The following is a 14,978-nucleotide window of genomic DNA, read 5'->3' as shown; positions in this document are numbered from 1 at the left end:
AGGAAGCTAGGTACACAGTTTTACCTGACCAACAGCCTCTGCCTCTACGTGCACAATCAGCAGCACATCCATTTCCCTGTTCTTTACCGCATGCCTTGTGCATTGTAGATCAGGTATATAATATATGACTACAGACTTTCCTGTACTAATAGGGAAAAAATATGTTGCCCTGAAAAGGACTTTTGTTTTAAGATTGCAGCAGTGGTATACCTATAGAAGGATTGCAAGGCAATAAACACTGCCTATATGCCTCTAGTCCAACACTATCCCTCCAGCTATCAGCTATCCCTACACTGAATGCACAAGTACTGCAATACTGCAGCTGTAATCTAAGCGCTCCCTCATAGATCCAGTGCTGCTGGAGAGAGTGCCGAGCATCGTGTCACCGGGTCTTATAAAAGACCTGATGACGCGATGCAGTCAGCCCATAACATGGCTATGGCATTACCGTGTATGGCAGGCAATCGCTGCATGTTTATTGGGGTCTAGAGTCCAATTATATGCAAATAGAAAAACAATCTTTATTAAGAATAACAGGTAAACAGAATGACAGGGAAAGGATCCCTCATAGTATTCTCAACAAGCATAAACAGAGCACAGACGAGTGCATATATAGATATCCATTATTAGGGACAATGTACCATATCTACAAGGTAATGCAGACATAGCTGCCGCTTAATGTAACTCATAGTAAACACAGTCATAGTTTAGGAGATAGTACATACCCGTATGGAGAAGATGTAGATCACTATGCACTCACTACTGCGCCCTCCCCGACGCGCGTTTCGGCTTGATGCCTTTTTCAAGGGGTGTTTTTTTTCTCTTTGGCTTATTTGATATATTGAATTGCAGTTTGTCTGGTACAGTCCGACCCAGTATTAGGATATATGTGGTTCCTACAGTGTTTATATTTATGATTATTCGCTATACTTAACTGGGATGTTTTCTATTACGTATTGATGTTTATTGGGGGCAGTGGTGTATCCAGGGAGGGGCAGCCGGAGCATATGCCCCGGGAACAGCTGACAGGGGGGCGCCAGCGGGCCGCCTGATGATGCGGCGGTCCAAGGAGGCTCCTCGACGAGTCACACCCAGGGGACGGCAGGGGAGGGGGAGCGAAGGCTGTCTAATTATACTCACCTGCTCCTGGTGCGGTCCCTGCAGGTCCCTGGCTCCCCAGTGCCCCAGCTTCTTCCTGTACTGAGCGGTCACATGGTACCGCTCATTACAGTAATGAATATGTGGCTCCACCTCCCATAGGGGTGGAGCCGCATATTCATTACTGTAATGAGCGGTAACCGTGACCGCTCAATACAGGAAGAAGCTGCCGGCGCCGGGGAAGGTGAGCAGGTGAGTATAACGGGGAGGGGAGCGCTGCGCTGAGCAATATTCACCTGCTCCTCGTTCCGGCGCCGCTCCGTCTTCAGCGTCTTCTGCAGTGACGCTGAGGTCAGAGGGTGCGGTGACATAGTTAGTGCGCGCCCTCTGCCTGAACGTCAGTGCAGAAGACGCTGAAGATGGAGCGGCGGCTGGAACGAGGAGCAGGTGAATATTGAAAGTGCCGGAGGCCTGAGCGACGGAGAGGTGAGTATGTGATTTTTTTTATCGCAGCAACAGCAAATGGGGCAAGTGTCTGTATGGGGCATCTTATGGGGCCATAATTAATGTTTGTGCCGCACTGTATGGGGCAAGTGTCTGGGGCCATAACGTTTGTGCAGCACTATATGGGGCAAGTGTCTGTATGGGACCATAATCAACGTTTGCAGCACTATGTGGGGCAAGTGTCTGTATGGAGCATCTTATGGGGCCATAAAGTTTGTGCAGCACTATAATGGGGCAAGTGTCTGTATAGAGCAGAGGTGTCAAACTGCATTCCTCGAGGGCCGCCAACAGGTCATGTTTTCAGGATTTCCTTAGCATTCCACAAGGTGCTGAAATCATTCTGTGCAGGTGATTAAATTATCACCTGTGCAATACAAGGAAATCTTGAAAACATGACCTGTTGGCGGCCCTCGAGGAATGCAGTTTGACACCTCTGGTATAGAGCATCTTATGGGGCCATAACGTTTGTGCAGCACTATAACGGGGCAAGTGTCTGTATGGGGCATCTTATGGGGCCATAGCGTTTGTGCAGCACTATATTGGGCAAATGTGTCTATGGAGCATCTTATGGGGCCATTATTAACCTTTATGCAGGATTATATGGGGCATATTTTAATATGGAACATCTTATGGGGCCATAATGAACTGTATGGAGCATTATATGGGGCTCCTGATTCAATATGGATATTCAAAAACACTTAACCTACTGATGTCTCAATTAATTTTACTTTTATTGGGATCTATTTTAACATTATGGGGATTCAGGAATCTACCTTGGCTTGGTCATACAGTTTCAATAGAGTTAAGGTTCAAATGGGGGAGGTTTGGGGGGGGGGGGGGGGGGGCGCCAAACTGATCCTTTGCCCCGGGTGCAGGAAAGGCTAGATACACCTCTGATTGGGGGTCTAATACATCAAAAAAAAAAAATCTGTTAGGGAGTTATAAGGCTTAAAAGCTCACCAGCCATTTTTCATTTTTCCAACAAAATTTACAAAACCAGTTTTTTAGGGACCACCTCACATTTGAAGTCACTTTGAGCGGTATATATGATAAAAGATACCAAAAAGTAACACCATCCTAAAAACTGCACCCCTCAAGGTGCTCAAAACCACATTCAAGAAGTTTATTAACCCTCCAGGTGCTTCAGAGGAATTTTTTTAATGTGGAAAAAAATGAACATTTAACTTTTTTTCGCAAAAAATGTACTTCAAATCCAATTTTTTTTATTTTGACAAGGGTAACAGAAATAGTGGACACATTTTCCCCACAAATGTTTTTAGCACAAAATATAGCATTTTCATAAGGGTAACAGGAGAAATTGCACCATACAATTTGTTGTGCAATTTCTCCTGAGCATGCCGAGACCCAATATGAGGGAGAAAACTACTGTTTTGACGCACGGCAGGGCTCGGAAGGGAAGGAGCGCCATTTGACTTCTTGAATGTAAAATGTCCTGGAATCATTAGCGAATGTCATGTCTCATTTGGAGAGCCCCTGATGTGCCTGAACAGTTGAACCCCCTAACATAAGTGACCCCATTTTGGAGACTAGACCCCTCAAGGAATGTATTTAAATGTGTGGTGAGCACATTGAACCCCAGGGTGCTTCACAGAAGTTTATAACGTTGAGCCGTGAAAATAAAAAAAATAATCACATTTTCCCCACAAAAATGTTATTTTGGCCCCAAATTTTGCATTTTCATGAATGGAGAAATTGCACCATACAATTTGTTGTGCATTTTCTTGTGAGTACACCAATACCCCATATGTGGGGGGAATACTACTTTTGAGGCACAGCGCAAAGCTCAGAAGGGAAGAGTCGCCATATTGGAGTTCAGATTTTGCTGGAATGGTGTGAGGGTGCCATGTCACAGTGGCAGAGCCCCTGAGGAGCCAGAACAGAAGCCCCTATATGTGAACTTAGTTTACAAACTACACTCCCTAATGAATTTATCTAGGGGTGCAGTGATCATATTGACACCACATGTGCCTCACAGAATTTTATACCACTGAGCGGTGAAGAAGGAATAGATTACATTTTTATTACTAAAATGTTGTTTTAGCCCCAAGTTTTAATGTTGCTTAGGATTTTTTTTTACAAAAAACTGAAGTCCATTTTTTCCTAGTGCGTCAATACCCTACATGCCATCGGGAAATATTTTTCAGGCACAGTGCAAAGCTCAGAAGGCAAGGAGCGCCAGATTTTACTGTTATGGTTTAGAGGTGCCATGACCCACTGGGAGAGCCCATGAGGAGCCAGAACAGCAGAACCCCCCATAAATGACCCCATTTTATAAACTACACCTCTCAATGAATTCATCTAGATGTACGGTGATCATATTGACACCATGGGTGTGTCACAGAAATTTATACCATTGGGCAGTAAAGACAAAATACCACCAAAACGTTGTTTTAGCCCCAGATTTTACAATTTCACACAAGACGTTGGTAAAAATGGCACCAAAAATTTGTACTGAAGGCGGCAATACCTCATATGTGGCTGTTCAGTACTACTTATCCATACGGAGAGACTGAGGAGGAACGGAGCGCTATTTGCCTCTTGGAGCACAGATGTTCCTAGAACAGTTTGCGGACTTCATATACAGAGTCTTTGTTAGGGCTAGCGGAACGCACTGAGTAAATATAAATGTTTTATTGAAACAGATGCGTTCGCAGCCCGGGGTCCACTCTGGGCATGCTCAGAACGAGGAAAGCAGGACTTAGTCCCAGCAGCATCTGCTCGCTGTTGCCCAACACTGGCCTCAATGACAGAAGCAGGAAAGGCAGCAGCAAGTCTTTGCACAGAGTCAGCATGAGCGAGACGCTGGGACCGACGTCTCCGCTGAGCAGGCTCCACTGCGGCAGGAGAAGAATGGGAGACCGCAGCGGAGATGGCCCGAGATTCCCCCTGTGCAGAGGCGGGAACTCGACCCCCAACATGCCCCCCCCCCCCTGGACCTCGCTACGCTCGAATGCAGCAATGAGCTGTGGAGCCTGAATGTGCTCCCAGGACCTGTTCTCAGGACCATAACCCTTCCAGTCCACCAAATAAAATTTTTTGCCACATACCACCTTGTACCCCAAAATAGCGTTCACCTCGTAATCGTCCGTAGACAAACCCGATGTCCCGGCAGATGACTCGGAAAACCGGGACATGTATACGGGCTTCAAGAGGGACACATGAAAGGTGTCGGTGATACCCAGGCGTGGCGGAAGGGCTAAACGATAGACAACAGGGTTAACCTGCTCGAGGACCTTGAAAGGACCCAAGAAGCGAGGTGCAAACTTAGTGGACTCAACTCGCAGCCTGATGTTACGGGCAGAGAGCCACACCAAGTCGCCAGGAGCAAAGGTCGGAGCGGGGCGCCGATGTGCATCGGTGGAAGACCTCATTCTCTCCTTGGAAGCCCGAATGGCATCCTGAGTGCGGTCCCAAATATCCCGTGCCTCCACAGCCCAGTCTGCCACCCTGGAGTCGGCGGAAGACACGGGCATAGGCACAGGTACCCGCGGATGCTGACCATAATTGAGGAGGAATGGGGTTTGTCCAGTGGAGTCGGCTACGGCATTGTTCAGCGCAAACTCTGCCCACGATAGCAAGGATGCCCAGTCATCCTGCCTGACTGAGACAAAATGTCGCAAATATGTGACCAAGGTCTGGTTGGCTCTCTCTACCAACCCATTCGTCTCGGGATGATATGCGGAGGAGAGATTTAACTCAATGCTGAGAAGACAACAAAGCTCCCTCCAGAACCGAGATGCAAACTGGGGACCCCGGTCACTGACAATTTTGTCCGGCATACCGTGTAGGTGGAAGACGTGTTTTATGAACAATGCTGCCAAGGCCCATGCAGAAGGTAACCGTGGTAGCGGCACCAAATGCACCATTTTCGAGAAATGATCAGTGATGACCCAAATGATGGTACAGCCGCGAGACTTGGGCAAACCCACTACAAAGTCCATCCTGACCATCTCCCAAGGCCTGTCTGCCACCGGCAAAGGATAGAGTAACTCAGCTGGCCGTTGTCGAGGAGACTTATTTTTGGCGCAGGAGACACACGCCTGAATATAATCTCTGACATCTCGAACCATATGTGGCCACCAGTACATCCTCGCCAGCAGTTCAGATGTCCTCTTTGTTCCAAAGTGTCCACCCACCTTAGACGAATGAGCCCAAGAGAGAACCTCCGGTCGCAAATTAATGGGCATAAATATCTTGCCCGGAGGCACAGACTCTAGCGAAACCGGAGCTACGGTTCTCAGGCTCTCTGAAGGGACAATAAGCCGAGGCTCTCCTTCCTCCTCCTCAGATGACACAACAGAGCGAGAGAGGGCGTCAGCACGAATGTTCTTCTCCCCAGCGAGATGGAGGGTGAAGTGGAATCGGTAGAAGAACAAGGACCATCTGGCCTAGCGAGAATTTAGCCGCTGGGCTGTTTGTAAATATAACAAGTTTTTGTGGTCCGTGAAGACTTGAAAGGGAAAACGAGCCCCCTCCAAGAGATGTCTCCACTCAGAGAAAGCCAGCTTCATCGCTAGCAACTCCCTGTCCCCAATGGAATAATTCCTCTCTGCAGGTGTGAAGGTCTTGGAGAAGAAGAAGCACGGATGCTTCCGACCTTGAGCATCCTTTTGGAAGAGGACTGCTCCTGCACCAACAGAAGAGGCATCCACCTCCATTATGAACGGCTTATCAACATCGGGACGATGTTGGATGGGAGCGCAAGCAAAATTAAACTTAATAGCAGAAAAGGCCCTGGAGACCTCTTCAGACCACAATTTGGGATTTGCTCCCTTCTTGGTGAGGGCTACCAAGAGAGCTACCAAAGTTGAGAAGTGGGGAATGAACTGGCGATAGTAATTTATGAACCCCATAAAGCGCTGCACCGCTTTAAGAGAATGGGGTTCTTGCCAGTCCATCACAGCCTGTAGTTTGGCAGGATCCATAGCCAATCCGTGGGCTGAGATGATATAGCCCAGGAAAGATAAAGACTCCTGCTCAAACATACACTTCTCCAACTTTGCATAAAGATAATTTGCCCGTAAGAGGTCGAAGACTCTGCCAACATCTCTCCAGTGGGAGTCAATATCTGGAGAGAAGATGAGAATATCATCCAGATAGACTACGACCGAGGTGGAGAGCATATCCCGGAAGATGTCGTTGACAAAGTCTTGGAAGACGGTTGGGGCATTACAGAGCCCGAAGGGCATCACCAGATACTCATAGTGCCCATCTCTGGTGTTAAACGCCGTCTTCCATTCATCCCCCTCACGGATGCGAATCAGGTTATAAGCACCCCGCAGATCTAATTTGGTAAATACTCTTGCTCCCCGAAGCCTATCAAAAAGCTCAGAAATCAGGGGCAGCGGGTACTTATTTTTAATGGTGATGGCATTAAGACCCCTGTAATCTATGCAAGGACGTAACTCTCCATTCTTCTTCTGCACGAAAAAGAACCCCGCCCCTGCTGGTGACACTGACTTCCTAATGAACCCTCTTGCCAAATTCTCCTGGATGTATTGGGACATAGCCTCTGTCTCCGGGAGAGAGAGGGGATAGACACGTCCCCGAGGAGGTTCTGCTCCAGGCAAGAGATCTATAGGGCAGTCATAGGGACGGTGAGGCGGAAGGGTCTCCGCAGCCTTTTTGGAGAAGACGTCAGCATAGGACCAATAGCATTTGGGAAGAGAAGAGAGATCTGCGGGTATCTCAGTGGTGGAAACCTGAACGCACTCTTTCACACATCTGCCCGTACAAGCATCACTCCAACCCAATATCCTCCCAGAGGTCCACTCAATATGTGGGGAGTGGAAACGGAGCCAGGGTATCCCCAACAGAATCTCATCCATTCCCTCGGGAAGGACAAGAAGGGAAATAATCTCCTGGTGGGATGGGGACATGGCTAAGGTGAAAGGGACAGTCTGATGTGTGATCTGTAATGGAAGTGTTGACCCATTCACCACTCTAACAGTTACTGGTTTGGGTAGCATTACCAGATGTATTGTGTGGCGCAAAGCAAAAGCAGAGGACATGAAATTCCCCTCTGCTCCTGAATCCACACAAAGCTCAACTGTATGAGTGGATGAGCCTAAGAGGATTGTCCCTTTAAAGGACAACTTGGAGGAAAATGCCGCCGAGTCTAGTGAACCCCCTCCTATGGTCACTAGACGCGATCGTTTCCCTGACCGCCGTGGACATTGATTTGCGTAATGTCCCAGTTGTTGGCAATTTTTACACACCACAGGTATTCGAGCGGACTGAGACCTAGGTCCCCCTCGAGAAACCTCTATGGCCTCATGGGAGTCGGATACCTGAACAGGAGACTCTAGAGGTTTGGCAAAAGTGGGAGCCAGCCGAAACCTCTGCCTACACTGGGTCCGCTCCAACCTCCGCTCGTTAAAACGGAGATCAATGCGGGTAGAAATGGAAATGAGCTCCTCCAGTGTGGCAGGAATCTCCCTGGTGGCTAAGGCATCCTTCACATGATCTGCCAGTCCTTTCCAGAACACCAGAATAAGAACTTTATCTGGCCATTCTAGCTCAGAGGCAAGAGTCCGGTATTGGATGGCAAACTGGCTGACCATGGACGAACCCTGAGTAATTGCCAACAATTGGAGCGCAGTATTGTGGGTAACACGTGGTCCCAAAAAGACCTGCCTCAGAGCGTCCAAGAAGAGAGGAGCACTCTGTACCACACGATCATCACGCTCCCAAAGCGGCGTTGCCCACTCCAACGCCCTGCCCGACAAAAGAGAAATAATGAATGCCACTTTCGCCCGTTCCGTAGGAAAACGTGTAGCCAGGAGCTCGAGGTGTATAGAGCACTGGCTCACGAATCCCCGACACAGTTTACTATCACCAGCAAACTTGTCTGGAAGCGGGAGACGGGGTATAGTCGGAGCAGGGGTGGCAGCGGACAAACTGGCTGCAGCTACACTTGCAGCCTGAACAGCGACAGCGGTGACGTCCACAGCTGAGGTTGTACGTTCTAGAGCCGCCAACCTACCCTCCAGCTGCTGGATGTACCGCTGTAGACGCTGATCGTCCGCCATTTTCTAGCCAGACCCTGGCGCTAGTGTACTGTTAGGGCTAACGGAAGGCACCGAGTAAATATAAATGTTTTATTGACACAGATGCGTTCGCAGCCCGGGGTCCACCGTGCAGGAGAACCTGCTGCTAGGAAACGGCGGCACTATATGGCGGTATGAACCAGCTCTGTTAGCTTCACAGAGCAGCCGGGAAAGCAAAGCTCTATGTCCTGTTAACTTTCACAGAGGCACAGGCTAACTACCCAAATTAGAGCAGTCAGTGGTCATGCATGCATACAAAACTCCTCGCCGGAGGTGCCAGCATTCTAGGGGCTTATTTCAGCCGGGTCCCTGAACACATACAACCACATGACCACAGTGGCGCAAAGCACATAACTTGAAAAGACACTAGCGCATGGTCGTGCGGCCATACGAGCCTTAAATAGTTGCAGCACGTACAGGACCTTCCTAGAAGGACCAATGAGAGGCTGCTGCAGAGCCTGCGCACCTACAGGACCTTCCTAGGAGGACCAATAGAATTGACTGCAGTATCTGAACATGTGACCCTCGATCTCCACTGAGAGATCTTACTCTGGGCATGCTCAGAACGAGGAAAGTAGGACTTAGTCCCAGCAGCGTCTGCTTGCCACTGCCCAACACTGGCCTCAATGGCAGAAGCAGGAAAGGCAGCAACTCTTTGCACAGAGTCAGCATGAGCGAGACGCTGGGACCGACATCTCCGCTGAGCAGGCTCCACTGTGGCAGGAGAAGAATGGGAGACCGCAGCGGAGATGGCCTGAGATTCTCCCTGTGCAGAGGTGGGAACTTGACCCCTAACAGTCTTAATTGCTAGAAGAGCAGAATCCCCTCTCAAGTGACCCATTTTGTAAACTTACCCCTTGGGGAATTTACCTACAGGTGTAATGATGATTTTGACTCCATGGGCATTTTCCAGAAACTAGCAGCAATGAACGGAGCCAAGTGAAAATTGCAAACTGCTGTTGTTGTGACCTGTACGTTGTAGTGACCAGTACGTTGTAGTGACCAGTACGTTGTAGTGACCAGTACGTTGTAGTGACCAGTACGTTGTAGTGACCAGTACGTTGTAGTGACCAGTACATTGTAGTGACCAGTACGTTGTAGTGACCAGTACGCTGTAGTGACCAGTACGTTGTAGTGACCAGTACGCTGTAGTGACCAGTACGCTGTAGTGACCAGTACGCTGTAGTGACCAGTACGTTATAGTGACCAGTACGTTATAGTGACCAGTATGTTATAGTGACCAGTACGTTATAGTGACCAGTACGCTGTAGTGACCAGTACGTTGCAGTATATTATGCCCAGATCATGCTTCTGGAGACATGCACCCGTAAGTTAGGCGGGCTCTTGTCACTTCAGAAATGCCAAACGTGGGCGCAGTATGTGGTTTAGGTACACTGTGGGGCTCTGAAGGGAGGGGACATTTGGATTTGGGACTCTAGAATTTGCTGAATTTCTTTTGGCGGGTGAGGAGCCATTTTGCTTTTCCAGAGCCTTTCTGCTACCAGTAACATAGAAGCCTCCTATATTTCCATTAACACATGACAGACCTGAGTGGGGACTTGCTTTTTTTGTGGATTGAGTGGAAGCTTTTATTGGGAATATTTTACATAACATTTGGGATCACAGATATCTGGTGCTCTACGCTGAGCACTTACTTTTGGGTTTCCATCTAAATCTCTGAGTAATGTGATTCAGATGAAACCCAGAGGGATCCATTCACTATGAGGCAGCAGAGTTACTCTGGACTCTGTCTGGCCTGTGTTCAGCATTGTCCTTTTCAGAAGTGCACAAAACTGTCGCTGATGGCACTTTTATGCAGTCGTAAAAAGACGAACACCGCCGGATCACGGGTCAGACGGCGTCCACAGTACCTCTATCTGTCTCAGTACAGGGAATCTTCCACCTGGGGTTCCGTCTGAATCACGTATTTCAGAGATTTACATGGAAACCCCGGTGTAAGCGCTCAACGCAGAGTGCAGGATAAATGTGAGCAGAGCCTTACTGCAATCTTTTGGGATCAACATAATCTATTATGGTTAAGTGCCTTAAAGATGAGAAGAGATTGATAAGGAATTAAAATTAATAACTTTATTAAGTAACAACAATATAAAAACATACTAGATTACTTCCAAGTTTCTGGACATGTTGTTATCTCCCCAGACTGATGAGTATATTCTACCTTGAGAATAACTATAACTATGGTGGCAATTAGCAGCGCCCCTGGGGATGGGAGGTCTGTACTGTAGGAGTGTGCCACTGATATTAAAGCTGCACATTAGTGAGCGGTCACTTCAGTCACTGATGAGACATGAAATCACACGGAAGACCCTGAGACCAGACTGGACTTGTGCCGGTGGGATCTGCCGGGCTGTGACCGATATGATGGAAGGAGATGACACATCCACTGGTGAGAGGCAGGCGATTTTCCATGTGTCGGGGTCTTCTTGAACATTAAAAGGGGTCCCTCAAGTAGATGCAGCTGCTCCTCTGCACCCCCTATTCCAGTGATAGCTCCGATTGCTGATGTTAACCCCGTAAATGCTGCTGTTACTTAATGACAGCGGCACTTAATGCTTGTGATACTGCCCAGCCATCCATTGCTGCCATCTTGGCATTCCACTTTAGCTCAGTCTGTTGCTCGGCTTCAAGCCTGTAATTTGTGCAATATACCCTACTGCCAAAGTCTTGCATTGTTTTGAACGATCCCAAAAACTAATTAAAAATAAAATGTAAAGTTTTAAAATCTTTAAAAAATAAAAGGATAAAAATTTTAGTATGCCCTCTTTTCTCAGTTAAAAATAAATGTATAAAATATAATAAATGTATCATTAAAAAAATATGAAATACCAAAAAATGGATGGAAGAATAGAGCAAGATAGGACACAAAACAAGGTGACAAAAAAAAACACAGAAGCGCAAAAAACTGGCTGCATCTATAAGGGGTTAAACATTGCACTGAGGATGTCATCAGTGTTTAAAGGGGTTGTCCAAGCCTTTGATATTGATGGCCTAGCCTTCGCAGCACAATGGCCAGGCCTTCCGTTCACCAGTGCCCATGTCATCAAAGAGGTGAGTGGCCATTTTGCTGTTTTCTCAAAAGTGAATCGCCATAAATTGTATGCAAGTAAATCGTAATTTTTTAAAACATTCGATTTACTTCAAATTGATTCACTGATCTCTGGTCACCGATCTCTGGTGGAGGCCCAGAGCTCGAATTCCCATGGATCATAAGCTGAAGGCATATCCTAGCAATATCCTATCGATTTACTGGATGATAATGCTCTTTTCAGAGGCTATTCCGGCCCACGAGAGGATACTCACCCTCACCGATCACCCACACATCGCACCCTGCCCTTTACCTGGTCTTCACTGTTCGTTTCTTACAGGTCTCATCTTGACACACACTGGAAGAAGGAAATGGAAAGTCAGCCATTCATGATCATGATGAATGTGGCTATTTCATGCTCTTTTAAAAAGCTGTTTTGAACTGCTGCTCTAGCAAAAATCTATACTCGGGCACCCATATTGTTTGAGATTGAGCAGCAGTTCAAAGCAGCTTGTAAAAGGGGCTGAACTAGGCTGCAAAAACAGCACTTTCAGTACGGCATGTAGGAGAGCGTAAGCAAAAATAACGTAGCCAAGTAGATAAAAAACAATCAGAACTTTTCAAATGCTTACTTTTAATAATAAAAAACTTTAGTTACTTTCCAAGTATTTTGTGAGTATAGAATGTTATACACAGTGGAGCAAATATATTGTTTGCCACCTCATGAATATTTCTCTTTCTTCTTCCTTTGGCTTTGGCTGCAGGATTAACCTGAAATAAATGGATAAAATGGATAAATGGAGAAAGTAAACTCATCCCTCCTCTACACTGAATTTGTCCTCCGAGGATTCCCCGGAATTTTGTCATTTCGGGAGCTTCTTGCCATCCCGTTCTGCAGTGTCTACATGCTGATCTTGTCTGGGAATCTGATCCTTGTGTATAGGATCTGGGTAGAGAAGAGCTTGCAGGCCCCCATGTACCAGCTCCTCTGTCTCCTCTTTGCTGTGAACATCTGCTGTACCACCGCTGTTGTCCCCAGCACTATGATGGCGCTGGTATGTGGAGTGGACCGCATTTCTCTAGGTGGCTGCCTCTTCCAGATGTTCTTTATGTACACCATGGTCATGTTTGAGTCCAATGTGCTGCTATTGATGGCACTGGACCGCTACGTGGCAATCTGTAAGCCTCTGCGTTATCATGACATCATGACGGGCCGCCTGATACTCCAGCTTTCCATTTTGAGTTTTGTTGAATGTAGCCTCATGGTTTCTCCTATAATCATTGTAGCCTCTTGGGTAGAGTTCTGCTTCTCCAACCTCATCTTGGACTTCGTATGTGAAAATATGGTTCTCCTGAACCTGGGCTGTGGGAACATCAACAATATCCAAATTGTGGGTCTGATGGTGAGGATCCTGGTGACCGCCATGGACATCACTCTGCTCCTCATGTCTTACTCTAGGATCCTCTACTCAGCCATGAAGATAGTGACCGGGAAGGCTCGCCGCAAGACGCTCCACACCTGCGGGACTCACCTGTGCGTCGTGGTATTGAACTATTCCTGTGGTCTCTTGTCATCCATTGCATACAGGATGCCAATCTCCATAGACCTCCAGAACCTCACCAGCGCCATATACTACCTCTTCCCGGCAACCGTCCATCCGCTTATATACGGATACAGGGTGAAGGAGATACGGGTGTGCCTAATAAAATCCTGGCAGATGTGACCTGGAAGAGTCAGAGATCTATAAGGTCCTCGCTATCCTTATGTCTGAAGGTGACGGCAGGGATGGGATGTGTGGAAGGGACAAGGGGAAATCAGATTTCTAATAAAATTATATATACAGATATGCAGTGGTATATACAGATCAGATATACAGAGGTATATACAGATCGGATATACAGAGGTATATACAGATCAGATATACAGAGGTATATACAGATCAGATATAGAGGTATATACAGATCAGATATACAGTGGTATATACAGATCAGATATACAGAGGTATATACAGATCAGATATACAGAGGTATATACAGATCAGATATACAGAGGTATATACAGATCAGATATACAGAGGTATATACAGATCAGATATACAGAGGTATATACAGATCAGATATACAGAGGTATATACAGATCAGATATACAGAGGTATATACAGATCAGATATAGAGGTATATACAGATCAGATATACAGAGGTATATACAGATCAGATATACAGAGGTATATACAGATCAGATATAGAGGTATATACAGATCAGATATACAGAGGTATATACAGATCAGATATACAGAGGTATATACAGATCAGATATACAGAGGTATATACAGATCAGATATACAGAGGTATATACAGATCAGATATACAGAGGTATATACAGATCAGATATACAGAGGTATATACAGATCAGATATACAGAGGTATATACAGATCAGATATACAGAGGTATATACAGATCAGATATACAGAGGTATATACAGATCAGATATAGAGGTATATACAGATCAGATATAGAGGTATATACAGATCAGATATACAGAGGTATATACAGATCAGATATACAGAGGTATATACAGATCAGATATACAGAGGTATATACAGATCAGATATACAGAGGTATATACAGATCAGATATACAGAGGTATATACAGATCAGATATACAGAGGTATATACAGAGCAGATATACAGAGGTATATACAGATCGGATATACAGAGGTATATACAGATCAGATATACAGAGGTATATACAGAGCAGATATACAGAGGTATATACAGATCAGATATACAGAGGTATATACAGATCAGATATACAGAGGTATATACAGATCAGATATACAGAGGTATATACAGATCAGATATACAGAGGTATATACAGATCAGATATACAGAGGTATATACAGATCAGATATACAGAGGTATATACAGATCAGATATAGAGGTATATACAGATCAGATATACAGAGGTATATACAGATCAGATATACAGAGGTATATACAGATCAGATATACAGAGGTATATACAGATCAGATATACAGAGGTATATACAGAGCAGATATACAGAGGTATATACAGATCAGATATACAGAGGTATATACAGATCAGATATACAGAGGTATATACAGAGCAGATATAGAGGTATATACAGATCAGATATACAGAGGTATATACAGATCAGATATACAGAGGTATATACAGAGCAGATATACAGAGGTATATACAGATCAGATATACAGAGGTATATACAGATCAGATATA

General features: G+C 46.0%; 1 protein-coding gene across 1 annotated transcript in view; it reads left to right on the top strand.

Moving 5' to 3' along the window:
* The window catches only part of LOC143817849 (olfactory receptor 52P1-like), a 58,024-nt gene extending 44,582 nt beyond the window's left edge, over window positions 1-13,442 (top strand). The window contains exon 2 of the mRNA XM_077299313.1: window positions 12,483-13,442. Within this exon, the coding sequence (XP_077155428.1) occupies window positions 12,516-13,442 (927 nt within the window). The 5' untranslated portion in view covers window positions 12,483-12,515. The remainder of the gene's footprint in view (window positions 1-12,482) is intronic.
* Window positions 13,443-14,978: the final 1,536 nt, after the last annotated feature.

Source organism: Ranitomeya variabilis, chromosome 3 (assembly GCF_051348905.1).
Source record: "Ranitomeya variabilis isolate aRanVar5 chromosome 3, aRanVar5.hap1, whole genome shotgun sequence".
Taxonomy (NCBI): domain Eukaryota; kingdom Metazoa; phylum Chordata; class Amphibia; order Anura; family Dendrobatidae; genus Ranitomeya; species Ranitomeya variabilis.
This window is presented reverse-complemented; position numbering and strand designations above follow the sequence as displayed.